The following is a 26,334-nucleotide window of genomic DNA, read 5'->3' on the forward strand; positions in this document are numbered from 1 at the left end:
ATTTCAGGCAGTTGTCAAAGTCTGCTAATACAGTAATCAATTCAGCTCCTACTCAAAAATACGTTTAACTAAAGTATTTTGTATCTCTGTCCTTATATGGGTACATAATTTTAATAGTTTAGTTATTAACTAACATGGCTAGTTGGTTTATTCTATGTAAACACAAGTGCAGTTTCCAGAGTCCCAATCAAGCAATGTAAAAATAAATTTTTCAGAAACAGTACATCAAGTGCACTGTGTGATCAACATGCATTCCTTATCACATTATGTGGTAAGATATAATAAATAAGCAGCTCTGCAACATTTCATTAATTCAAAAACATAATTACATTAAGAAAAAAGACTGCAAAGATTAGATTTGTTTTTCAGGACTTGCAGTTTAGATTTCAAAGTCAGTTATGCATATTTTTACTGTACTTGCTGTGTGCAATGTTGAATGGTGTCTTTATATGGAAATGTAGAACTTAAATAACATTAATGGTAATCCCAGTTAATTATTCATATCCTGCTTTGTTCACATTTAAACAAAGAATAATAGCATTGTGAATGTATAAGAGTTCATAAATTGGAATAGACAACAGGTTAGCCAATGGGGACTGTTTGGTGACTCAGACGGCTTGGAGCCTGGGCGTGGCTTAGCTGATCTGTATGTGTGTGTGTGTAAGTTACTTTGTCTTTGTATTATTGCTTCTGAATTCTGGTAATTCTGGCTTCTGCTTCTTGTCCTTGTACTTGTTAACACGTTGCAAGAGCTGCATGGGTATTGTATATATGCATCATGTTTTATATTGTTGTATATACACAAGTTTTTCTATAAATGAATCCTGCTGAATTATTTACTTGTGTGCTGGTTGGATTGCTGCAAACTCTGACAAGCAGAGAGTTGAAACAGTGATCTTTTGGTTTCCAGCAGTCTCACTCTTCTTTCCTATTCTTTGTTGAATCACCAAGAGCTGCAAGAGCTGTAATGGTGATATACTTAGGAAGGTACAAGTTGCAAGTTTTAGAGTTAGTAATTTGGGGGATTTAGGGGGGGAGTGAGTTTGGAGGACCTTAAAATAGTATATTAAGTGTGTTCCCCTGATCATAAGCTTAATGCATTTTTAAAAAATACAGCAAGTCCCCAGATTAAGATCAGCTCTGTTTAAGGATGACCCATAGTGAGGAACAGAGCCTACTGCAGCAAAATTTGAGTTAATTTTACAGTGATTCAAATTAAATATACAATGGCTCAAGGTCATTGCACAGTACTACTTATACTGTATTATCAATAATGCTGTTCTGGTTTACCTGCAAATTTGACTTAAGGTCAGACCTTGGGAATGGAATTCATTTTAAACTGGGGACTACCTATACTACAAATTACATTTCTGATGCAGGATGGTTTGTCAAACTGGGCCACAAACCTCATATTCAATTTTATTGAAAAGGGATGTGCTCATGTGGGCAAGTAACATCTCCCCACAACCTTCTCACACATCACCCCTTCAGCCCTTTTTCTCTTAACCCAGTTCGCTTCCATTTCAGAGTCAGCTGATGAACGAAGTCTGCAATGCACCTTTTGATCTCTCTCTATAAACACTATCACTCTCCCTTGATACATAAATAAGGATGCCACATGTTTAAATATAGTTGTCCTTATTATACCAAGCTTGGAGCTGAAGGCCAAATAACATGTGATATAAATTACAGATTAAACAATCAAAGTTAACCTTGCTGATATTATTTTGGAGACATGATCTCATTTTGATTCAAGGCATAATCCTAGATTACTGAAGAGGTCTTATTTAACCTCAGAGATGTTATTTGTGGTAAATATCTTTTCAGAATGTAAAAAACAGCAAGAAAGGAACAATTTAAAACTCAACAGAAATGTCAGATACAACCCAGAGCAAGTAAAACTCTATATTAGAGCTGCTTTTCTCAAAAATACACCAAGTCCATTCTTCTTTAAAGGCATGACTAATATTTAATTTAATCTTAAATCATTATAAATTGCATATTACACATACCATAGAGTACTTCTATTATCTCGTACCAATATTTTTTCAACTAAGTGTTTACACAATAAATTGCAAATCATTAACTATTGAATGCTTGAGTGCTAAATCCAAAGGAGAAGAAAAGGAAAAGAAAGAAACATTGCCCATTTAAAGCTTTCATTCCACAGCAGCAAATTTTAAAGTCTGTTCTTGAAAGCTGAAATGTGCTGTATACAGTACAAATAATTTTGATGCTTAATTGCAATCTCTGAAAAGGTAAGAAATTGTGATCAAATGCCTCCTGCACAAATCCCATGCTAAATAAAGTACTATTTTCAAGGATCATCTGATCAGCTCAGCCTGCTGTTATATGGCTGAAAATTAGCACGGCAAAAACAATCAAACAAACAAAGGGCCATATTCCAGTGCCAAGCTGTTTTAACAAATAAATCTCAAGGATTATCAATATTTTGACCAATTGAAGTACATCAAGAAGGGACTAGAGATGGTATTCAGCAGGTTCTGATCAGTTCTGGAGAACCAGTAGCGGAAATTTTGAGTAATTTGGAGAACCGGCAAATACCACCTCTGACTGGAGAGTTTACAATATCCTTCCCCTGCCACGCCCACCAAGCCACACCCACAGTAAAAAAATTCAAATCCCACCACTCGGAGGGACAGATACTAACCTTTGCTAAGAATGATCAAGTTCTATACACTGAAATGCCTATTCACATTTTGGTAAAAAGCACAAAGGTTCTTACCAAAGAACAGCTAATCCAAGGGTGGGCATGGCCGGTGCATGATGTATCCGGCCCATGGGCTGCAAGTTTGACAGCCCTGAGCTAATCTGTGATCTCTTTTTGTGCTCCCACCTCTGATGGAATTCTCCTCACATGATCACATTGCTCTATGCAATGCAATACAACCAGATACAAAACCCAATCTGACGTTTTGCTTTCCCCACTTGTAATATCTATTATATCTAAGTGGTTTCTAGAACTGCAAAGCCCTGCTCTGCTCTCCGTCTTCAGGAGGGCACCTTTTTCATACACGACTAAGGCAATTACTTCCAAAAGATTGACTAAAGTTCGACTAACCCATTTGCCTGGATGACTGGTGTTTCTGGATATTGTGACTTACAGATTTTCCAAGCCTAATAAGGATCATTTTCATTCCCCACACAGAGACAGGTACCAGCAAATCACATTGCTGGGACTGAGCATCTGCCCAGCTTGCTCTGCTCCCACATTATTTACAGGAAGGCATTGTTTACCATCTCCTGGAAGATGCAGCCAGCTCATGCTCTTCCACATTCTGACCAATGCAAGAGGCACAGCAATTACTGAAGATTATCAGCCCAACAGTGACAAGCTGCATAAAGAGAGACACTGAGCCAACGCTGCCGCCCGGAGACTGGCATATTCAAGTACACTTAGGACATTAATAGCAATTTACGTGCCATCACTAAGGGAACACTACAATGGCCTTGTTGGCAGCCTCTTATTTTGAAGCCTGTTATTTGTGGGAGTTACAAGCTATAATCACAACAGAAACTTTCAAAACCCTTATCTTCAATGACACACCAAATCTATTTCAGAACTGTAATTGCTATGTCACTGGAGAGTTTGCTGCTTAATGCACTCAAATGACATTTAGTGTTTGCAGGGTCATTATAAGAATCAGAAAATGTGGAGAAGAAAAGAGGGAGGGAGAGAGGGAGGGAAGAGTCTTTTATTGTGCACAGAAATTATTTTTAGAAAGGGCTTTATTGCAATTGCCCAATTAAACAGGAGGGATAGATATAATCTTTGTACAACATAGACATTCTTATTATTTAAGGCTTTACCCCCATCCCAAGGTTTCTGAAGAGATGCTCTGAGAATCAAGAACATGCCCTTCCTCATTGCTGGAGAGGGGCTCAGTTGCCCCCAGTGCCTTTGAATGGCACAGAAGCTTTAGGAAATAAGTGAAGTCAGTATATCTGTTCAATTTTTTGGGGGAGAAATCTTTGGCACTTTCCCAACAGGCACTAGCCTTACCACTAAATGAGAATTTACGGTAGCTCCATTTAACAGCCATTTAATTATTACATTGTTTGCTGGGCATCACATGCTATTCTTTTTGTCTTCATTCCCCATGCAGTTTCAGAGCTGACATAACATTGTTCAAGTGCAATTTTATTATTGATTTCCTAGAGGTGTTGTTCAGGGACTAATTCTGAGTAACTTCATGCATTGCTGTATCCTCTCTGGAAGCTCTCTCCTTACAATAGAAAAGTTATGGAGGATAAATCTTGAATTCACATGGTGACTGCCACATGCTGTGGAACATGGATACAGCAATAGCAAGTAGAGTTATATACTACTACACACCGTACACAATGCTTTAAAGCACTCTCTGAGTGGTTTACAATATCAGCATATTGCCCCCAACAATCTGGATCCCCATTTTACCGATCTCAGAAGGATGGAAGGATGGGTCAACTTTGAGCTGGTTAGGAATGAACTCCTTGCAGTGGAAAGAGTTAGCCTGCCTGCAATACTGCATTTTAACCACTGCACCTCCATGATTCCTACATAAGTGTAATATAAATCCGTGTCATACCAAGATTAGAAATCTTCATTCCTAGAAACATGTTTCTCTTCCATCCCTCTCCCACTTTAAATTGTGCACAGAAAGGATTATTACAACTGTGCATCAATTCCTATCATCAAATTATACTTGGGGGGAGAGAGAGAGAGAGAGAGAGAGAGAGAGCACATACCAAGAGCCATTTTTAAAAGAATGTGCTCAAAGTCCTCTGCACCAATTGCAGTCACAGTTAGAAGACCTAAACCTATCAATCCTAGTTCTAGCTCATCTGCAAATTTTACCCAGTTCTACTAAAAAAAAAAAAAAAAAAAGGAAACAGAAATACCTTAAAGTAATTAAACTTTTCTTTATTGCGCATCCAATAATCTGTGAAGCGGTTCCGCAATAGAAGCCTTTTGAGGAAGGAACGCGGCATAGAAATTTAGGAGCCCTAAAAAGGCTTGTAGTTCTTTTTTGTTCTTTGGAACTGGTGCTTCCTTAATGGCTTTAACTTTAGATTCTGTAGGGTGAATCCCCTGTGCATCGATGCGGTAGCCCAGAAAGTCTACTTGGGAAACACCGAATTTGCATTTGTCCCTTTTTAGTTTGAGTCCTGAGGTCTGGAAACATGTTAGGACCTGTCTAATGCGTGCCAGAAGGTCCTGTTTGCACCTTGCTGAAATAATGACATTGTCAAAGTAGGGTATAACCACAGGGATGTCCTGCAGCAAATATTCCATAAGGCATTGGAATATGCCAGGAGCCACAGAGACTCCAAACTGCAACCATTTACATTTGAACGCACCCCTGTGCGTCACATTGGTTTGGGCCATAGCAGTTGTTTCATCGACAGGCAGCTGTTGATAAGCTTGGGCCATGTCAAGCTTAGCAAAGATGGAGCCCTTTTCCATTGAATGTAGGAGAATTACAGGCACAGGGTATGTGTTACTGCGCGAGGCCTTATTCAATGTGCTCTTATAGTCTGCACATAATCTGATAGAGCCATCATGTTTAATTGGGGTCACTATAGGGGTTTCCCATAGTGCATAATCTACAGGCTGCAGGACCCCTTGGGATGTCAATTTGTCTAGCTCTTTATCCACTTTTGGTTTTAAGGCAAAAGGGACACGTCTGGGCTTCAATCTGATTGGTGTTATTGCTGGGTCTAATGCAAATGAAATTGGGGAGCCCACATATGGACCTAACTCTTCGTTGAAAACAACTTTAAATTCAGTTAACAGTGACTCAATGTCCTGGTTTTGAGTGCAATGTATTCCAGTCACTTTAAGACCCAAAGTGTCAAACCAATCTAACCCTAGCAAACTAGGTAAGATGCCTTCTACAATAGTAAGGGGTAAACGTCCCTTGAACTCTTGGAAATTAATTGCAAACTTGCCTGTTCCTATGACCAGTATGTTCCGTCCTTGATAGTCTTTGAGAGATAGATTGCAAGGTTGAAGTCGCTTCTTGGAGATAGTTGGAATTAGTCTCTTCAGGGTGCTCCAGGAAAGTATGGAAAGGGATGAGCCGGTGTCTATCTCCATTGGGCATTCTTTACCTTCTAATGAGACGGTCACATGAATTTTATTAATGTGTAACTGTTGCGATAAACTGTTTAGAGATTCAGTGGGAGATGCTCTGGTAACAGTGAAACACTCATCTCTCTGTTTCTGGTACCTTGAGGCTGAGGCTGCGCTTGTGACATTTTTTTTCCAGATTTGCAGACCCTAGCTATATGGCCCTTGTGCTGGCAGTTTAAACAAATAGCATTCCTAAATCTGCAGGCAGGTCTTAAATGGTTACTCCCACAAGTTAAACAAATTACCTGAGCAGCAGAAAACTGCTGTGGTTTGTTTCAGCCTCTTTGCTGGGTTCCAGCCTCTTTGCTGTGGAATTTGTTGGCGATTTGTGAGGTGATTAATGTCTTCGCCATAATCTAAAAGCTCATCAGGAGTAAACTCCTCAAAATGTACAGTAGCGTTTGGCTTTGCCACTGGACTGCTAGTCTCACCTTGGATCTCAGCCGCAGAGAGATTGGACATCTCTGCGGCTTGAGCCTCTTCTATGGCCATCTTTAAAGTGAGGTCACCCTTTGCCAACAGACGTTTTTGAAGTCTGAGGTCTCTTACTCCACAAACCAATTGGTCGAGCAGCATGTCATCGAGCTCTTTGAAACCGCATTGCAACGTCGCTGTTTGGAGATCAGCCATATACATATCCCCTTCCGCCCGCCGCCTAAAGGCATGTCACCTAGCGATTCGAGAGGGCTTGGGGGCATAATGGTTACTAAGGATTTCCTGGAGGGCTTCCCAGGAAACCTCTTTGACAGATTGTGGCGCCAATAAAGCGGTGGCAGTGTCGAAACTTAGGAAATAAGCTTTTTTCCTGTGATCCGATATGTCCTCCAAATCAGCAGCATCTAGGAAACACTCGAATCGGTTAATGTAAGAATACCAAGTCTCTGTTGTAGGATGGAAGCATGGGAACGATGGAGGGGAAGACATCTCGTCAGCCGGCTGAGGTAACTTCACAGAGCGCTTCGAATCCTTCAGGAATCTTGTGTGCCTTCACTGCGTCGATCCCATCCTCATCGATAGTTTTGTGAAGGCAAAGACGATACCCACAATCTCAAGAAGTTTAACTCTCTTATTAACGAATAACTGGTTGCTGCTATAGCCGCTAAACTGTGCGGATCAGCTGACGGAAACGAGCAACAGCTGACGCCGTCTGACAGTTCCCTTTTATATTGCTCACTGTCAGGCAGCTCAGCCAATAGGAACAAAATTCAGTTCCCGCTCAACTCTGCCAAAGGTAACAGTTATTTTACAGGTGATCTTTCCTGTGTACATGACAGCCACTGCTTTGTGTAATGTCCTTCCCCCCTTCTTTAAGTCATGCTGTCTGTCTGTCTGTCTAGTCTCTCTCTTCTCCCCTCACTGTGTCGTGGGGATCAATTCTTGTGTGTGTGTGTGTGTGTGTGTGTAGGTTTTATTTGTAAATAAGTATCATATCTTATCATGATCCATCACTGATTCATCTTCAGCATTAAAAAGCCAGAATGGAAATGAATTCAACTAATACAGAGGTTAATATAAAATGATTGGCTCTTTCATGTGGCATTTTCAAGCCTAGTTTTTGCAATGGGTTTATATAAGCAGACATAATTGTCTGCACATGTTCAGTTGCATTTGCTTCAGATTACTTTGCTGTTCTGTCTGGTGACATCAGGCATGGTGCTAACACAAGAGGCATAGGATACATATGCTGTATAATTCAGATGCAGCCAGTTTGGGATTGAAAAATAATTCAAATAGCACAATAGTTCAATCTGAGAATGATTGCTCTTTCTGCTCTTCCATTTACCAACCTGTGTTTCCCCCAATTCCTAATGAGTAGCCCATCCACACATCCATCCTTCCTTTCCTTCTGTTTTGTTTTGGAACACTGATATAAATATTGATGAAATGTTGCAATATATAACCATTAGAGGACATTCACCATATCACAGGATGTTGGGGTGAATAGGGATCAAAGTGAGATGCCCATGAAGCCATATTCTCTCCGATACTTATTTGGGGCTGGTGAGCACTTTTTAAATTCTGAAAACTTTGAAAATACTAAGAAAAGGACTGCCATGAGATTTGCATAGTATAACATGGCTGCCATAGTAGATGTAACTAATTCCAAAATATCATTCATCAGAAGACATATTGATGAGAGCTCCCCATCATCTTCTCTAACTTGCTCATGAAGGTTATCCTCTAGCCTGTCTTTCTCAAGATACATTGCAGTTTACAATGTCTATATTTTGCTGGGCAGATGAGCATCTTTTTTTTTTTTAAAGTACAGGATTGCAATCACTTTTTCTATTCTAAAAATGCCTACTGAGCCCACGTTTCTGAAAATAAAGATGACGCTGAGGGCAGGCTGTCTGTTCTTCTCATTTTTTAATTAATGAAATTGAAATCTCTTCCTCCCCACCTTACCCCTTCCCACTAGGCCACCTGAAGTACTTTTACTCCATCCATCTAACTTCTGGTATCAGAATAAGGCTAGGAGAAAAGTGCCTGCAGGGACAGAGGTATAGGTTGATTTGACAGATTGAAGGCTATGCCAGGCATGTTTACATGTCTGCCTCATCACATAAAGTGAGAGGGGAAATCTAATTTTAACATTATAAAACCTCCTGGTTGAAGAGAGTATCTTCCTCACTTTAGGTATTTTTCTGCAGGCTTAATTTTATCTGCCAAAATAAGCCAACCTGGAATGAAAGTGCTTGGCAAAGAAATAAGTGGCTGTCCTGTTTGTGTAAAACTTCCCCATGAATCTTCAGTGTGTAGAATAGCTATGAGTCAACTATGTTATAATGTTACCTTCAGCAATACCCCACCACCAAAACAAAACCAAACATTCTCATGACTGAATAGTTGTTTGGAAACCTGCACAGGTGAACCTCTAAACTTTAAATATCTGGATTTTTCTGCCTATAATTCTATAGAAATGGGGAAAAAATGAACACGATGAAAGATATGTAATCTTAACAAGCAGTTGTTATGGATTGCCTCACTTAATATTGATGCTTTTGTTTGAAATTGATAAAAGCTCATAAAGAATGCCCATCCTCAGTGATGGGATGTCGTACAGTCCCATTGACAAAAGACTTTGTTTAGCTCAGCAAAGCTTTGAGCATTAAAGTCAACAGAATTCCTGAATTTTCTGGAGTAGATGGGGTAGGAAACCTGTAAATCTATTGCCTCCCTCCTCCTCCCAAAGCTGGCATTTGCATTGGCCAAGGCATGCATGAAAACAAAGAAACAAAGCACATTTTATCCTTCTACTAGTTTCAGGTCACCCCTTGAGTAGAGCTCCCTCTTTGACCTTTAAAATAGGCAGAAAGAAGTCCCAGCATTGTGTGTGGCAGCCTCCTTTTCCAGGCTGCCTTCTTGTCCCAGTTTTCTGTCATCACTATTGAAATGGTGGATGATTGATCTGAGAAATGAAGTTGGATTGCTGTCCCAAATCTACATTCGGTTTTCCTTGTGACTGTCTGATCAATTTCACTCTGTGAGACACAGCTTGTCGCTATGAATTTTCATGCTAGTCACAAGCAGACAGCGCAACTCAAAATGAGTAGAAGATGTCTCCATTCCACTCCAGCTTTCCTTTTATTTCCTTAATTTTTGCATTATAACAATAATTATTGTTATAATTATCAGCCTGCTTATTAATCGGGTAGTCATCTGTTTCGTTCTTTGACAGTGATTGGAATGGGAGAGAGAGCTATCCTATTTTTTGATGGCATGTTCAGCTGAATTGGGCCTCAGCCTTTGGCCATCTTGTTGGAGATGTCTGGGTCCTGCTTTATGGTGATATACCCTACTGCCATTGCACTAGGTGTCACCTGTTTAGCAGCCCCTCTCAGCAGAACGCAAGTGGCCGCAGGTGCCATGTGAATGTTGATTCTGTTTGACAGCTGTAGACGCCAGCTGCATGTACAAGGCCTGCCCACTTGCCACTTTTTTGCAGCTAGAATTCTGCCATTGGCGGGACTGATACAAAAGCAATAAACTAGGTGACCGTAAAGCTAAAATAAGTCCTACTAAGTGGCATTTTGAGCCCTATGGCTTTGAAATAATTGGGAGCAAGAGAACAAAACAAAAAAAGAGGAGTAGAAGAAGAAACAGAGAAAAGGAAGCCTATTTTTCTTACACTGATGCCCTGCGGACTATACATCTGACTTGCTGTGAGCCCGTCACTGTATCCTCCTGTCTGGCTGATAACATGGCGAAGGGTATCCACCTAAACAGACCAACAACAAAGAAAGAATTAGGAACATGTATATTAGAGAAGAAAGATTTCTTTGGAGGTCATTATAATATTGGTTCACAGATTTCCCTATGATCTCTTTAAAGAGTAAAAAAGTGAAGCTGCCTTCCACCCATATCCCCATCTACTGTGTATAGACTACACAGTTTATTATGCTGGATTTTAAAATGATGAAGAAGAAAATATGCAAAAGGAACAGGAAGTTGTTGGAATTTCTTTGGCAGCCTTACCAATTATGAGGAGGGAAGAAACTTTTTCCTAATCTGTTAAAGTCTATTATTTATTCTTCAATCACATACTCCAAGATTTCTCAATGCCGCCTGCAACTGAAGGTATAAGTGAACCTATGTGAGTTCCAATGTTACGTGAGTCCTTCTGCATCTCAGGCTCATCCATTCCTCTTATTTGTTATTGCTGTAGGCACTTTGCACATTCGGTCTAATTGTACAATCTGCACTGATATTAATGACACTGTCAAAAGATGGACATTTCTGGATAGTTGGCAAAATTATTAAGAACCCCAGTGAGATGTGATAGGGAATTCCAAACGAGATGAGGCACAGGTAGAATGAGATTCCAGAAAAAAATGTGAATACTCATGAGGCTATAATGGCAATACCTGTTCTGTTCTAACTACTGCCTCAATAGTAAATCATTTATTTCTGACTTAATTTTTTTTTACCCTCTTGCTTATCAAACTGGTTTATAAGAAAGGATGGTAGGATTTGGTATGATATTGAAATAGGACTAAGGCCCTTCAGCAATGTACCAACATTACCTTATTATTAAGCTGGGCAGAAGATAAAAATATGGAAGACTGAATAATAAACTCAGTGTATAAATATGTGATCTCTTCTCCCAGAAAACCCACTAAGAAAATTGGCACTCTTTTCATTCAAAATATTGGTATTCCTCCTATGAAGCCAGAGCCAAACACATTCACAAAATGTAGGCAAATTCTTCCTTTTTTCCCTTTTGTTTCATTTTGATGGATTTGATGGTTGTTGACTTTAATTTCTCTCTTAGGACAGTAATGGGGGAAGCCAATAGGATCCGAGCCCTTCATTCTGACCCTGATGCATTCACTGGCAGTACATCCGATGGATCCCTACCTGTGACTGCACGTTGGCTCCAACCTGGGCCCCTTGGTAAGAATCCCCATTGAGTGACTGCACGCTCATGAACAAATCTCCAGAGTTTGACATGTTAAAAGAACTGGAAGAACCTGGAAAGGAAAGAGCGAGGCACCTGAATCATAGAAAGGAAGAGAAGCAACCACTTGCCTCTCAGCCAAGAAGAAAGAATGGCATGCAAAGCAACCCCAAACAGAAAACAATATGGTCAGGTTAGTAGCACAGAGAAAAGTGCAAGCAAAAATAATTTTTTTTTAAAAAAAGAGAGGGTATAAGAGCTACAAATTTTGCATTAAAAAGACCTCTCTCTGTCTCTCTTTAATGGTTTTCAGCAGGAGATAGTCTTTCAGATCTTAATGTGTGGGGTAGTTCCAGTTTGGGAGGGGGGGATGACAGGTTTGTTATGGATAACATTCTAATAGCTTAACAAGCATTGATTTTTCTGCAATGATGTCTGAAAGACAGAATCTTGTTATTCTAAAATAACTTCCATAAATGTAAATGTAAATGTATAGCCAATGAGTATAGCATGCCATGCTTAGACGCTGCCATTTTCAGAAGAGGTGCTGGTGACAGCCGATAATGAAGCTGTTATGGCCAGCTTGGCATGAAATGTGGCATGAAAAACAGGCTCAATAGTTGCATTCTGCACTGTCCATCCAGAGATCCCACACATCTACATCCAGAGAGGATCATGTGTCATTTGTTGGGCGGAGGAGAAAATGGGGCATAAGACTTTGGTCATGCTGTCTTTACCCTTTCCAAGTTACGTCAAGTCTTATTTGAAACTAATTACATGCAGATATTAACTTGATCATCAGTTGAGTCTGAAAAGACAATTCTAGGCAGAAAACATTTTCAACTTTCCCCTATATCTCCTCCCCCAAATATGCCTTAAAAGTGGCAAACTAACTGAAGTGCATGAGACAGGCTGGAGGGGTTTATTTTTGAAACTCTCATGCAACTCAGTATGTTAAGTATGAGAAAGCTCAACGTGCAAGGTTTAGTGCTAAACATGACATTAGGCTTGAAGGGAGAGACTTCAGGGCCCAGGTCAGTTCCACTGCATTACTGCAGTGCCAAGCTCTTCCTCATGGAAGATACACAGTCGCTTGGCTCTTTGCTAAACTGCTCAATAGCAATATGCAGTCAGATGCTCTGTGTAGGATCTACTCTGCTTTAGCTCTGCAAAGCCCTTTGTTTAATCTCTAGCTCTCAAAGCAAAGTGAGAAGACACATTTGGAAAAGAGTACGCTAATTATTTCTCTGCTCTGGCTAATCTGTGCAAAATCATTCTTTGCTTCTCAGAGGAGAAATTCTAGAATACAACAATAATCACTAATAGTGAAAAGTTCTTCGAAGTCTCCCATAGCTAAGAGACTCCTGTTGCCTTCGCCAGGTTTTGGAATAGATCCTGAAACTATTACAAAATAATTCAGGAAACAGAAATTGATTTGCAATGGATAATCCAAGAAATCTGCTGGCAATTGCCTTGAATCATTTTCAATTTCTCCTTCCTGCATTGCAATTCTTTTTAGAGTGCAATGATATCAATGCTTTGCCTTATGTGACACTATCTTCTGACATACAGAAGCTTTCCCAACTTTAATTACTTAATTCTCACAGGAATGTCTTGGGAGTAAAAGTACACCGCTCCCTCCAAACAGATGGCCTCAATAATTGATCTAGATTTTCAAGGTCATGTTGCACCATCACAAAGAGCTTGTAGGAACATCCTGTTTTTCAACATCTGTTTAAGTTGCTTGAGCAGAATAACTACTTTCTTCAGCTTGCCTTTTAAAATAAGGCACAAACTTTCATTTCTAATAACAAAAGTATTAATACATGCCATTTATAGTGTGTGTGTGTGTGTGTGTGTGTATCTCTCTCCCTCTCCTTCTCCCTCTCCCCCTCCCTCCCTCTCTTTCATCACAGGCAACACGTCTATCAGGAAGTTCTCTTGTGAAAATCCTGAGCAAAAGAATAGGAACTGCAAAAACACATTTATTTAACTGGCATTGTTTGCTGTGGTGTTTGTGCACGAACATGTTTTTGTTTTTCATGAAATATTCTTCATAACATTTATGCACAGCTCTGCTTGGAAAATAGATTGTGTTGCTTCTGCCATGGATACAAAATAGGTAAACTTGACTATTATGTATATTGTACTAATGCACAGCGTTGAGATCTGTGGTGATGCCTCAGCATTTTTGGCAGTAATATAAAATCATAGAAGGGGGAAACATCGAGTATACAGGTAGTCCTCAATGTATGACCACAACAGAGCCCAAAATTTATGTTGCTATGTGAGAAATTTGTTAAATGAGTTTTGCCCCATTTTACGACTTTTCTTGTCACACTTGCTAGCTGAATCACTGCAGTTAAATTAGTAACATGGTTGTTAAGTGAATCTGGTTTCCCCATTGACTTGCTTGTCACAAGGTTGCAAAAGGTGATCACATGACCCCACAACACTGCAAGTATCATAAGTGTGAGTCAGTTGTCAAGCATTTGAATATATATTACATGACCATGGGGATGCTGCAATGGTCATAAGTCACTTTTTTCAGTGCCATTGTAACTTTGAATGGTCACTAAATGAAGTGTTGTAAGTCGAGGACTACCTGTAGTAATGATTATACAGCAAAGGAAAAAAAGACTTTGATACATTGTAGTGATTAAAGTAAACATAATCATTCTTCCCTCCTGCTGAAAAAGGAAAAAAAGAAAAAGAAAATTTAAGGAAAGAATGTAATTGAATATTGGGTTTGGTGAACAAAAAGGGTTTCCGGGGCACTCCATTGTTACATTAATGCTGCACATCTTATAACCTGCAAAATAATTCTGTGAGCAGCATCATGCAATAGGTTGTTATCAGAGAAGATGATCAATCAATAAAGAAGATTTCAACTCAGGGTCCTTGGTGCTCTCTGAATTTGGTTGTTTTCTTGCAGATGTTTCATTACCCAAACTAGGTAACATCATCAGTGCTAGTCCTGATGATGTTACCTAGTTTGGGTAACGGAACATTTGTAAGAAAACAACCAAACTCAGCACCAAGGACCCTTCAAGATGATCATTAAAAAAAAAAATAACCTGAAAAATCTTCCAGATATATTCTGATCATCTACACAGAAGCACTTTTTGCTATAGTCCAAATGGGTCTGATGTTTCTGCAGAACAAAGTCTAACAAATTTGGTCTGGAAAAATTCACTGTCCATTCTAATTACAAATTTGTCCATTAGCTTTCCCTTTACCGTGTCAGACTTTTAACAGAATACTGAAACTTGGAGGGGAGAAGCAACAGAGACAATACAGGAATTTTAGTATTTGAAGCCAAATATCTCCCCATTGTTGGTAGCACAATAATAAACAATTGATAGAAGCTCTCCTGTAACATGATCATAATCTGTTTCCTGAGTGGATCAGTTTGACTTTCAGCATAATTACTATGTCTAAGAATTTGATGAAAAATTTCCATCTGATCTATTATGCTATCCAATTTCTAGGTTAGATAGCATGTCCCCTCGGAAAGAATTTTATCAATGTATTATTAGTATTTTAGTCCCCAGGTTTTTTTACTTCCCTTAGATTTTTATTGTATTGGAAGTTGTCTTTAACTTGTATACTTCCCAGAGTCATTATTTATTTTTTATTTATTTGATTTGTCAATCACTTACAAGATAATAGGTATAAGTATAAACATGAGTAAGAATACAGGAAATAGATACGAATAAATGAGGAAAATAGGACAGGGACGGTAGGCACAATTGTGCACTTATGCACACTCCTTACAGTTGGATAGCTTATAAATGTATGTGTGAGAGAGATAAAATTTATAAAGGTCCTCAACTCAATTATGTGACTTTGAGTAGCACAAAAAACAAACAATAAACAAAAAAGAACCTCCCTTAAACTATATAACATTAAGCATTGACAATATATAAATATAAAATACAAACAGAACAAAACAACCAAAAGTGATTCTCACTCAACTGTCCCTCGTCGTCATGGCGGCGTCATGTGATGTATCGGGCAGTGGTGGGATTCAATTTTTTTTACAACTGGTTCTGTGGGCGTGGCTTGATGGGCGTGGCTTGGTGGGCATGGCAGGGGAAGGATACTGTAACATCTCCATTCCCACCCCTCTCCAAGGGAAGGATACTATAAAATCTCCATTCTCTCCCCACCCTGCTAACCTGCTTTCCAGTTCCATTCTCCTGTGCAGGGAAACAAAAGAAGACCCGGCTGATCAGGATCTCGGGAGGCAGAGAATAGATGGGAGTGGGGCCAGTCAGAGATGGTATAACGAACTACTATTTCTGCTACCAGTTCTCCAGAACTGGTCAGAACCTGCTGAATACCACCTCTGGTATTGGGACTTTCCCCCCCTTCACTAAACTGGGAGGGGGCAGGGCCAGCACTGCAGGCTGTGAGTTTGTCACCCCTGCCCTAATGCTTTATTTTTAGATAGACAGAAAATTAGAAATGATCCCAGTAGTGGATGTGTTTGTAGCTTTGCTACAGTCTTTTGCGAAGCAAAATAGCAACATAAATTTTAAAAAAGTGAGTTTTAAAACCTACAGAAATTCCCCCCTCTCTTTTGGGAAAAGGAATTAGTATCTGCACAAATTGGCAGGAAGGAGAGAGAACATTCAGAAAATGACATGGCTGAATAGTTTTTTTTTTTTTTAATCATCAGAATAACTGAGAAAATGTCTTAGGCTGTTCCTAAGAGGACACTAGTTGAATTCAATTGGAATTACTTTGGATAGAGCATAGGGTTATTACATGCAGTTCTTCTACCTGCTTGAAATTTTAGAAATCAATACCCTGATTGGGTTAAGGGTAAACCAATAAAATACATTAATAAATAGCACACTTGTATTTAAATAAGGGTTTAATGACTGGAAGGCAGATTGTAAAAGAACATTACAAAAGCTTCTTTACACTAAGAGCAGTTCGATGGTGGAACCAATTACCCAGAGAGATAGTGGATTCTCCTTTACTGAGTGTATTCACTCAGTAACCTGAATGTCTTCAGTGGGATTCTGAACTAAGCAGGAAGTTAAATAGCCCATTCCAGGGAGTTAAGTAGTCCATTCCAATATTTGATTCCATGAAATGTGTTGCTGCTTACTCGTCCTTTATTATTTAGTTTGAAATAAATTCCACACTGCATTTACTTTGCTTCTCTTTTGTTATACCCTCAGACTCTCTCAATATCTGTACAACTAACAGAAGTTACAGGAGTTAAAAACTATGTTGAGTGATGAAAAAAGATATGAATTTTAAGGAGGCAAATCAAGTTCAATTCAGAAAAGGTTAAATATGGGTTTTTGTCTATCTCATTTAAATGATTAAGAAATTAACAGTTTTTAGTTTTCAACTGGTTAAAAAAAAGAGGCTGTCTTAAGTCCACCTGCATTAGGTGAAAGAAACTGTTTGCAAAGAGTGATTGATTTACACTGTGGGAGGGAAGGAGAACAGAGGAGTTCCACAGCAGTAAGATGAGAGTCAAGGCTGGTATTCATCAAAACTGGAGGAAAAAAAGCAAGCTGTAATGGAAATGAGAAAGGGAACAGGTGCAATCAAAAGAACAGGGGGAAAAGAGGAGTTAAAGAAACAATAGAAAGAAGAAGAATCTGGCTGGACCGTTTTAGTTTGGCTAAGTAGGATAGCAGAGGGGAATATGGGCAGTTGGCCAGGAAGATCACATGCCTGGTTTGTTATGTTAAATGCTGTGATTCAAAAGAAAATTGAGGATTCATAACCTCAAAGAAAACCAACAATAGCTTTGCAAAATGAGCAAGCAGGAAATGAAACAACCCCCTCTTCCCCAGCTCTACACAATTCCTGGTCAGTTAAGTATTTATAATACTTAGCATAAGAGCCAATTGTATGCTTAATCACTTGGTTATTAAACTGATCCCTGAAATATAAGGACCATTTTAACTAACACACTACATCAAAATGAACACAAATATAGTCAAGAAACTTTCCTGTGTAATTAATTTCTTGGACAGTTATTAATTTTACATTTATTTTTCTTTGTCCACATTTGTCCTTGCCTTTATTGGCAGTAAGAATACTTGTAAATAGTGTTTTATTAGGAATTGAAGATTTCCTCAAAACTTGTACAAAAAAATCAATCTGAATTTGAGAGGCTACACCCACTGTCAAAATGAAACCTTTTTAGATGTGAATAACTTGACACACACACAAAGACAACTCTTCCTTAAAAAAAAAAATTCATATAAAATATGTCATGTGCATTTTAAAGTTGTTTATAAATGGTGTCCACTACTTCTGAAATGTATGTAAAATTAGCCATTAGGCTCCACAGAAATGTAATGTTTAAATTTTGTAATTATTTTGCTAATATAATATTTGCAAGTAACAGTGCACATTATGTTTTAGGAATATTTCATAATCTATAACTTCACTAAATATTATGCATTTATCTAACCAGTATCCAGCCAATTATATTCAGTCATAGCTCCATAGCTCTAAAAATGACTGCTTAATAATAATGGAAACTCATTCCTTATGTAATATATAGGACTAATACTGACAAATAAGTAATTCCATTTGTAGCAGCAGTTCCTTGAATGTCATTTGTTTAAGGATATCTGTGTTTCAGGATTTTTTTATATCACCAAAGGAAAAAAAAAAGCAGATAATGTTTTTCATCCTTAAAGAACATTTCTTTTTTTATACCTTTTGCTTAATTTTCTGCAGAATTTGTCTGTGATTACCCTCAGCTATATGATAAAATGCTGTTTAAAAAACTAATCACCAAATCTAACTTCTCCCCTTTTGTGTTGTTACTGTTTTTAAGATTCTGACTCTGCCTTTTTTATTCATCTCCTGCCTCTGCTGATAATGCCTCTGATTTTCCTGGATTCTCTTTCTAGCCTGAGGGTGAAACACTGCAGAGCACCTCCATAAAGCATACATTGGCAGCACTTTATTGCCGATTCTCTTGCTAAGCTTCTTTTCCTACATGGCTTAACAAAGTTTAGATTATTTTGATCAAAAGCCATGAACAAATAGTGGTGTTGGTCCAGAACAGATTGAATTAATAATGCATTTTACTTCTTAACTTCTAATTAAGTCAGCATAGTTATAAATAATTACAAGCAGGATAAAATGTAATATACAACTTCTGCTTAAAATAATATGTCATTCATTTTGCATAGCAAAAAAACTCAGGTACCTTTGGATCTACATTGTACACACCTGCTCTATTCACACTTTGCATGTTTCAGTGCAGATAAAAAATCTTATTTGTGTACAGAAAAGCAATAGATGAAGCTGCTCCAAATTTTGTATTCTATGAATTTAGGCAAAAGTCAAAAATATTTCCATTCTTCAGCATGCAAGTGATCTTATCCTTTCTTCAACATGCTTTTTTTAAAATCAAGTCATGAAATGTGATCTTGTGAAATTTTATGATTTTGCCAAGGCAAAAGATAAGCCATTTTTAAAACAATGCTATCCATAAGGCAGAACTAATAAAAACATTCATCTCGAATACAACACCAGTAAATTAGACTTTAATCCACAAATTAGAGGAGGCACTTGTAAGGGAAAACACATTGTTTTTTAAAGTGTTCAATGTGTTCAAAACACATTGTTTTTGAAAGTGTCTAGAAAATTCTTGTAACTTATCTAATATGAAGTTTGTGATTTTTCATTTTTGCCTTATTACAGCAGGTAAGTGCCAGAAATAATGCAGCTGACCATTTGTCAGTTGTCACCAGTGGCCATGCTAGACACAACTCCCTTCTTACATAAGGCAACTGCAAAGTCAAGACTACCAAACAAATGTGAAATACCAACTCACAGAATGTAAATATGTTAGCAGAATTTCTAACTTTATTCCCATATCATTAGTTTTCCAGAGAAAGGGAATCATAGTTAAATGCTCAGAAGGTGGACCCAAAGCTTTCCCCCTCATCAAAAGTGAAGTGTGAACAAGGACTCAATCTGCAGTGGTACTTCTAAATTTCCACTTAGTGATTTGTCATTCAGGAGGAAAGTAGCAGGTCACTGATTTTTATTTGGTATGTGTTTATCGTCTAGCCACACTGACTTAGGGGAAAATGATATTACAGACAGAGTTTCTAGTAGGAAAAAGACACTAAAATTCAAGTTTTGTTCACTTCAGATTTTAAATCATTCACAGCAGTCCCTATGTTATGCTTTCCGACTGTGTGTATGCTGTAATTTTTCATCTTTCAATATACAAAGCCAAAATGTATAGGTCAGTCCTCAGGCCAATGGCTTTGCAAAGTGTCCCAAGAGTATCAAGAACCAGCAAATTATTGCTTATCTGATAGGAAACAAAGTGTTACAAAATAAATAATTCTGGATGATAAACTTCCCCTCTATTTACATATCAAAGTTGGAATCAGGTAATTGCTAATACTTCTGTCCTGACTTCTTTCATTTTATTTAAGATATTGCAATTAATTTATTAATTGAATGACCAACATGAAAATTACACATTGGAAAGGTTGAGAAACTAGAACCAGGAACTGAGGAACTAAGGTAGAGGAGACCCACAGATAATAAAATCAACAAAAAACCTTTAAGGGGCAAAGTCTATACCAATACACATCTAGATGGACTGACTGAAAACATTCTGAGCCATAGCACCACCAAGTATATACTAACATTATGTTTTCTTCACTAATGTGGTTTCCATAGAAGAAACTTGTTTTTCATGCACCCAACCAATAAACATTCTGAGTTACCTTGTCTCTCCACTATTGAAACATATAAAATACACATAGCCAACATTTTTTCTGACACTATCAGAAACTCAGACAAAACGTTACCTAGGCAAAAATCCTCAACACATTGCATTATAAGTATGTAGTGAGACTATATTGCCTTTAGAAAAAAAAGCAGACAGGAACAAAATTGTCTAATCAAACAGGAACTCAAAGTGAAAAACAAGAAACATACATTTATACTAAAAGAAAATAAAACCCCACTGGAAAAAAAAGAACAATAACAACCCAAAAGAAAAAAAAACTAACCAGCTGAATTGGGAGTTGAGGGTGAGTTAGCTTGGCTTCCATGGGCTGACACATTTGTAGCAGTGACAGCCGTTTTGGCAGCATAAATATTGGCTTCCTCTTGAAATTTACCTATGTTCTTCTTGTACCGGATTCGTTTATTTCCAAACCAGTTTGATACCTAGAGTGAATGTGGAAAAAAGACAAAACAAAACAAAACAAAGAGGTACCTATTAATAAGACGACAAAGTTATGACCAGGATGGGAGGCTAAAGGGCATGGGAAAGTGAATGAAAAGGTGGTTACATGATGCTTTTTAATAGTTAAAAACTGTACTGCCTCTGAACTTACAAGACATGGGCATAGCTCACCAAATGTCAAGTTTCAATATATATAAATAAAAACTATTTGGAATCTTTTCTGAAGTGTTAGCTTTTACATGGCATACTAAACTTCTTCTAGTCATAAATCTGGAAACTTCTCAAGAAGCAAGAGAGCTTTCAAGAACAATCTCCTATCCTAAGGCATCATTTTTCCTATAAATCAGCTCCAACATCACAAAAAAACTTGCACATTTTGCTACAGAGAGCAAAAGCAAGCAAGATATATTTTGACTTTAAACCTGCTGTAAAATGCAGCTGTTTAAAAGGCAAAATTGAATATACTTTACATATAGCATCACAGAACATAGAACCAGAGGTTTGGAAGGGATCTTGGGGGTCTTTTAGTCCAATCTCCTACTTGAGCAGAGACCCTATATCACGGGTGTCAAACTCCCCACGTCACATTGCTGTTACGTGACATATTGTGACGTTTTCCCCTTCGTGAAGCTGGGGTGGGTGTGGCCTGCACTGTGTGTGACGCATCTGGCCTATGGGCCACCAGTTTGACCCCCCTGCCCTATACTATTAACAAATGACTGCCCAATCTTTTCTTGAAATTTTGAAAGACAGTTTTTACAGGCAGAAAAGGCAGAAAAAGTGATTTTAATATATATTTTGTAAGAATGAATTACTGAAATGCTAATTTGCAGAGATTCTGTAGCTCAAATATGAAGCATGGCCCCAGGTAGCATAAAACCCTTATTTTCATGGATATGGTCATCAGTTTAAGAGTTTAATTGACAGTACAATTTCATGTGCTGGATGATAGGGGTAGAATTGTTTGTTGTTCCCAACATGAGCTCATATATTACAGAATGTGTTTATCCAAATGATTTTAGGAATGTAAAGAATTAATTAAATGAAAGCTCACAATAATCCAGAAAGAGAATATCTCCTGTTCTACACATTTTTGTTGTTATCATATAAAGCTGAATCTGAAATTCAGTGTGACCATTCTCAAACTGTCACTTTCATGCTGAGTAAGAAGTTGCCTACTTGTAAAAAAAAAATAACCATCCCACAATTAGTACAGATAATGGAGATGTATTTCACAGGTTAAGAAAAGTTCTCTTGATTGAAGCTATGTACCCAATTCAAATTAAGCCCTTCTGTCTAATACTGTCCCCAGTCTGGTAATTACTCCCTAGTTCTCTACCAAAGCTATCCCTCTGGCAATCCAGAGAGGCTTTTCTGGTTGTACCTTTTGCAACCTATGCAAACTGCTGATATTTGTGATGATTTTATAGACATTACACCTGCTGGAACCACTGTAAAAAATGGTCCTAAAAGAAGGCTTTCCTATACCAAGGAAATGTTTGTTGAATGATAATCCTTGTTTTGGCATTTAGTATTCATGTTTGTTAATATTATAGAGACGCATAGTTCTAAGGTTTTCACTCATAATCGTAAGGGATGTTGTATGTAATTACAAAGAGGTAATTTTGTAATTATATTTATAATTACCTCAATGGAAATCAGAAACTTCTGTTTCTTTTTATTCTCTTTACACACACACACACACACACCCTTTCTCTTTCTTTCTTACATTCTCTGTAAAAAATTAATAAAATTATTTAAAAATCATACAGCAATGTTATTAACAATCTTATTTGACTATCATAGTAATTAATTTGGACAAATGGCATGGCATGCTTTCCTCTGGAATCTACCTGGATGACTGAGAATCTTCATCAAACTGTGTATCTTCATTGGCATATTTTCTGTGGAAGTTGAAAGTTCCAGATAAGCCTCCTGCTCATCATCACAAGTATTATGTCACTTCATATCAGTCTATTATTGGATCTGTGGAGAATATGCTTATAAGATGCTACCTAGGAACTTTGAAGGAAGCTGATTTCTAGGGTATATAGTTGTTGATTTGACTTACTATACCAAGATTAGTGCCCTTCCTCCCATTGCCTTTTGTTCGCACAGCATATAGAAAAAGCCCTGGTTGAGACACAATTTTGATGAACTTCTAAGAGTTCTATTGCCGAAACTAGAGGTGTATGAGCTACAGGATGCTATCATGGATGTTTCTATAGAAGTAGAGATTGCTTTTTTATGTTGTCATTGACACATTCTGCAATGCCAAATACAGGACACTGCCATCTTATTGTAGAAAATAGGATGGCCCTAGGTTATTTATTGGTCCCACAAGGGAAAGCATGCAAATTAATGAATTCTTCTTGTTGTGTTTGGATTAATCAATGTATAGAGACTGATATTGCATTAATCTACAGGCACATTCTCTGGAAGAAGTAGTTAAAGACCAAGGAGAGAGCCTAGAATATAGTTTACTATCATGTACATTCTTCCATATGGGCATAAATAAATGTGATTTTATTCATTGAATTTCTCTTCCTCCTAATAAGGATGCACATATGTGTTTATACAATGTGTGGATGTCCTTGCTTTGGAACTTGTGCTGCATGTAAATCTTGCTAAGATATAAAACATTCTCAGATGATCACTATATCACATTATTTCACTCTTTCACAGGAAATACTATAAAGAAACACACTGATAGAGAAAGAAATTAAGCTTCTAAAATTAGACTTAATGCCACAACTACATATGGCTTTTAAATAGGCATAAATGCCAGGTGATATAATTTAATAGCACTGAATGTCACAGACAGAATACTATATACTATACTATATATACTATACTATATCCCAACCAATTTGGTAGGGATAAACATTGGCATGAGTTTTTTAATCACATGTCTGGAGATTTTCAAAAATAGACTGGACAATCATTTGAATGGGATGGTATAAGGTTTCCTGCCTTGAGAAGGAGGTTGGACCAGAAAACCAACTATAAAATGCACAGAAACACTATTTCATAAAGACGATAAAACAGGAAAATAAGAAGAGAAAGAGAATGAGAAAGAAGAAGAGCAAGAAAAAACAAGTATGTAATTCATTTGGAAGAATGTTTGTTTCAACTATTTTCAAATATTGTGAGTACAGAAGTACAGAAATATTTGTCTCTCTATGTTATTATATTTCTTCTATTAATTAGATTAAAGTGACTTTGATACATTCAAATCCTATGATTATAAAGGAATCACCAAATAGTTAAGTCATGACATCACTTGTAAACTGGCTAATCTAAACCCTGGATAGAACCCACATGAGCTGGAACATTGTTTTTTTTTTATGGCAATGAAGCATCTCCTTCATTATATTTTGGTTTTGATATGGGATATCTCTCATTTAAACAGTTTTAGTTATGCACCTAAAATCTCTTTAAAGTTTCCTTTCACAATTTAGGATGAGGCTATTAATTCTTTTATGTTTCACATGGAATTCTACCTACTAGACCTTGTGTTCTCTTTGAATTGTTTGAAATATTATACTTGCGCATAATTTTGGCACAGTTATCTTTTTGTATATTCTCCTGCTATATCTAATAAATTTGTGAATCAAGATTAACCCATTATCTCTTTAATTTCCAAGTTGTTCCTCATGATAATTTCTAAGTATTGTAGTCCTCAACCATTAATTTAATGACCATTCAGAGTTACAATGGCACTGAAAGGAGTGACATATGACCAATTCTTACACGTATAATTGTTGCAGCATCTCCACAGTCACAGGATCAAGTTAAGAGTGCTTAGCAACTGGCATGTATTTATGATGGTTGCAGCGTCCTGGAGTCCTGGGACTGCCATTTGCAACCAGGGAGCTTCTGACAAGCAAAGTCAATGGGGGAAAACCAGATTCGTTTAACAACTGCATGATTCACTTAACAACTGTTGTGATTCATTTAACAAGTATGACAAAAAAGGACCATTGTAAAATGGGCCATAATTCACCTACCAGCTGCCTTGCTTAGCTCAATTGTAGTCATAAGTCAATAACAATCTGTATTATATTATTTATATAACCAGAATCTCATACTTATTTTTGAAACAATCTTTGTTGCCTTTTTTGTCTGATAGGTTTGGGGAAATTATCCACTTAGCTTTCACACAATTACTACACTAGTTTCTATTTATATTAGGACTTCTTGCTGTAATCTGAATGCTAGAAAAATACATAAAATCCACACATTTTCCTATCATAATACATGCCTGCCTATATAATAAATACAGGTTTATGTAGAATACTAGTAAGTAAACTTTCCCCACTTTGCTAAAGCACAGGTCATGAATCTGCTGTGTATACCACAGTGCTGAAAAACCCTCAGGAAGGCAGAATACTACAGAAAAGGCCTTGTCCATTTTCATAATGTTTCAGTTCTTTGCTGAGGCACCAACTCTTGACTCCTTACAATAAAAGTGTAGAGCTACAACTAGTCAAACTAACCAAATTCTGCTGACAGGACCTTAATTTTAATATTATCTTTTATAGTAATAAATATGTCTAGCATAGTAATAAAAGATAATATCACAAATCTTGTTTTCTGTAAGCTTCAAACCATAATGAAGCAGTAATTTAATCAGACCCCGGTTTTCTTGTTGGACTTCTTCCAAAAGATACAACTATATCTCCAAGGAAACTGCTGGAAAACAGTTATTGGGATAATCGGGTGTCATGCAAAGCCTTACCCAAAGCCTTAGCCTACAGCATTATAAGGCACAAATTTACCCTCTGATGGTCATTTGAATGATATTAACAAATCAGAACCAGTCATTTTTGGCAGGATTTAGTTCTGCAGGCTTCCCATTTGTGTCGGCATTAGCAAATTATGTGATATTGGTAAAATATTCTTTGCTTTGTAAATTTGCTCAGTATCTTTCATATCAAAATAAAGGCTTTGTTGCAAGGTTGGCAATAACATTAATTTCACTCAAAAATGATGAACCATTCTTCACAGCCACTAGGAATGGTGGGGCAAATAGAAACTCTCACTGGAATGTAAATAAGAGCTGAGCTGGCTAGAGTTCTGCATCCTACAGATGTCCAGCTAGTCCATCAAACTGATTTTAATAAGCATGAAAATTTGGAAAGTCTGTGCAAGCTCAGAAATAAATGTTATACACTGAACAGTAACTGGAGATACTGCGTATTGTTTGGCATAATAGAAATTATTTTGAAAATCCAGCCTTGCTCTCAATACATAGCTGCTATGTGGCCTTAATAGCAATTGAAATACACTGTTTTTCAGACTTCCTACCATCAACAGAGAAGTTTGCCTTGAACACTGCTGGCAAATTTTATTGGATAAATTTTCAATTCACATGCATCGGATTAATCTAATGTTTCCTATGCAGAAAGAATACTATCCAAGGACACTCAATCACTTCCTCTCCTGTATGTTGAAGGTGAAAATACTTAGTAGTTGCAAACAAATCTTTCAAGGAATCACAGAATCATAGGGCTGGAAGGGACCTCAGAGATCTTCTAGTCCAATCCCCTGCCCATGGCAAGAGACCTTCTATCATCCCAGGCAATC

At 37.6% G+C, this 26,334-nt stretch overlaps 1 protein-coding gene across 3 annotated transcripts in view; it reads right to left on the reverse strand.

Annotated features, from left to right (window-relative positions):
• Nucleotides 1-26,334, reverse strand: part of PBX1 (PBX homeobox 1) — a 257,502-nt gene that overhangs the window by 10,977 nt on the left and 220,191 nt on the right. Inside the window, exons 6-8 of one of the 3 annotated variants that reach the window (XM_026682199.2) lie at nt 20,678-20,726; nt 11,495-11,607; nt 10,266-10,355 (exon numbers count right to left, since the gene is read on the reverse strand). In XM_026682199.2, coding sequence (XP_026537984.1) covers nt 10,266-10,355; nt 11,495-11,607; nt 20,678-20,726 — 252 coding nt within the window. Of the gene's footprint in view, nt 1-10,265; nt 10,356-11,494; nt 11,608-20,566; nt 20,727-26,334 lie in introns of all 3 variants that reach the window. The other 2 variants (XM_026682198.2, XM_026682200.2) reach the window with 2 other exon arrangements.

The sequence above is a fragment of the Notechis scutatus genome, chromosome 3, assembly GCF_049901735.1.
Source record: "Notechis scutatus isolate UNSWTSFEM ecotype Mainland chromosome 3, rNotScu1.2, whole genome shotgun sequence".
Classification (NCBI taxonomy): Eukaryota; Metazoa; Chordata; class Lepidosauria; order Squamata; family Elapidae; genus Notechis; species Notechis scutatus.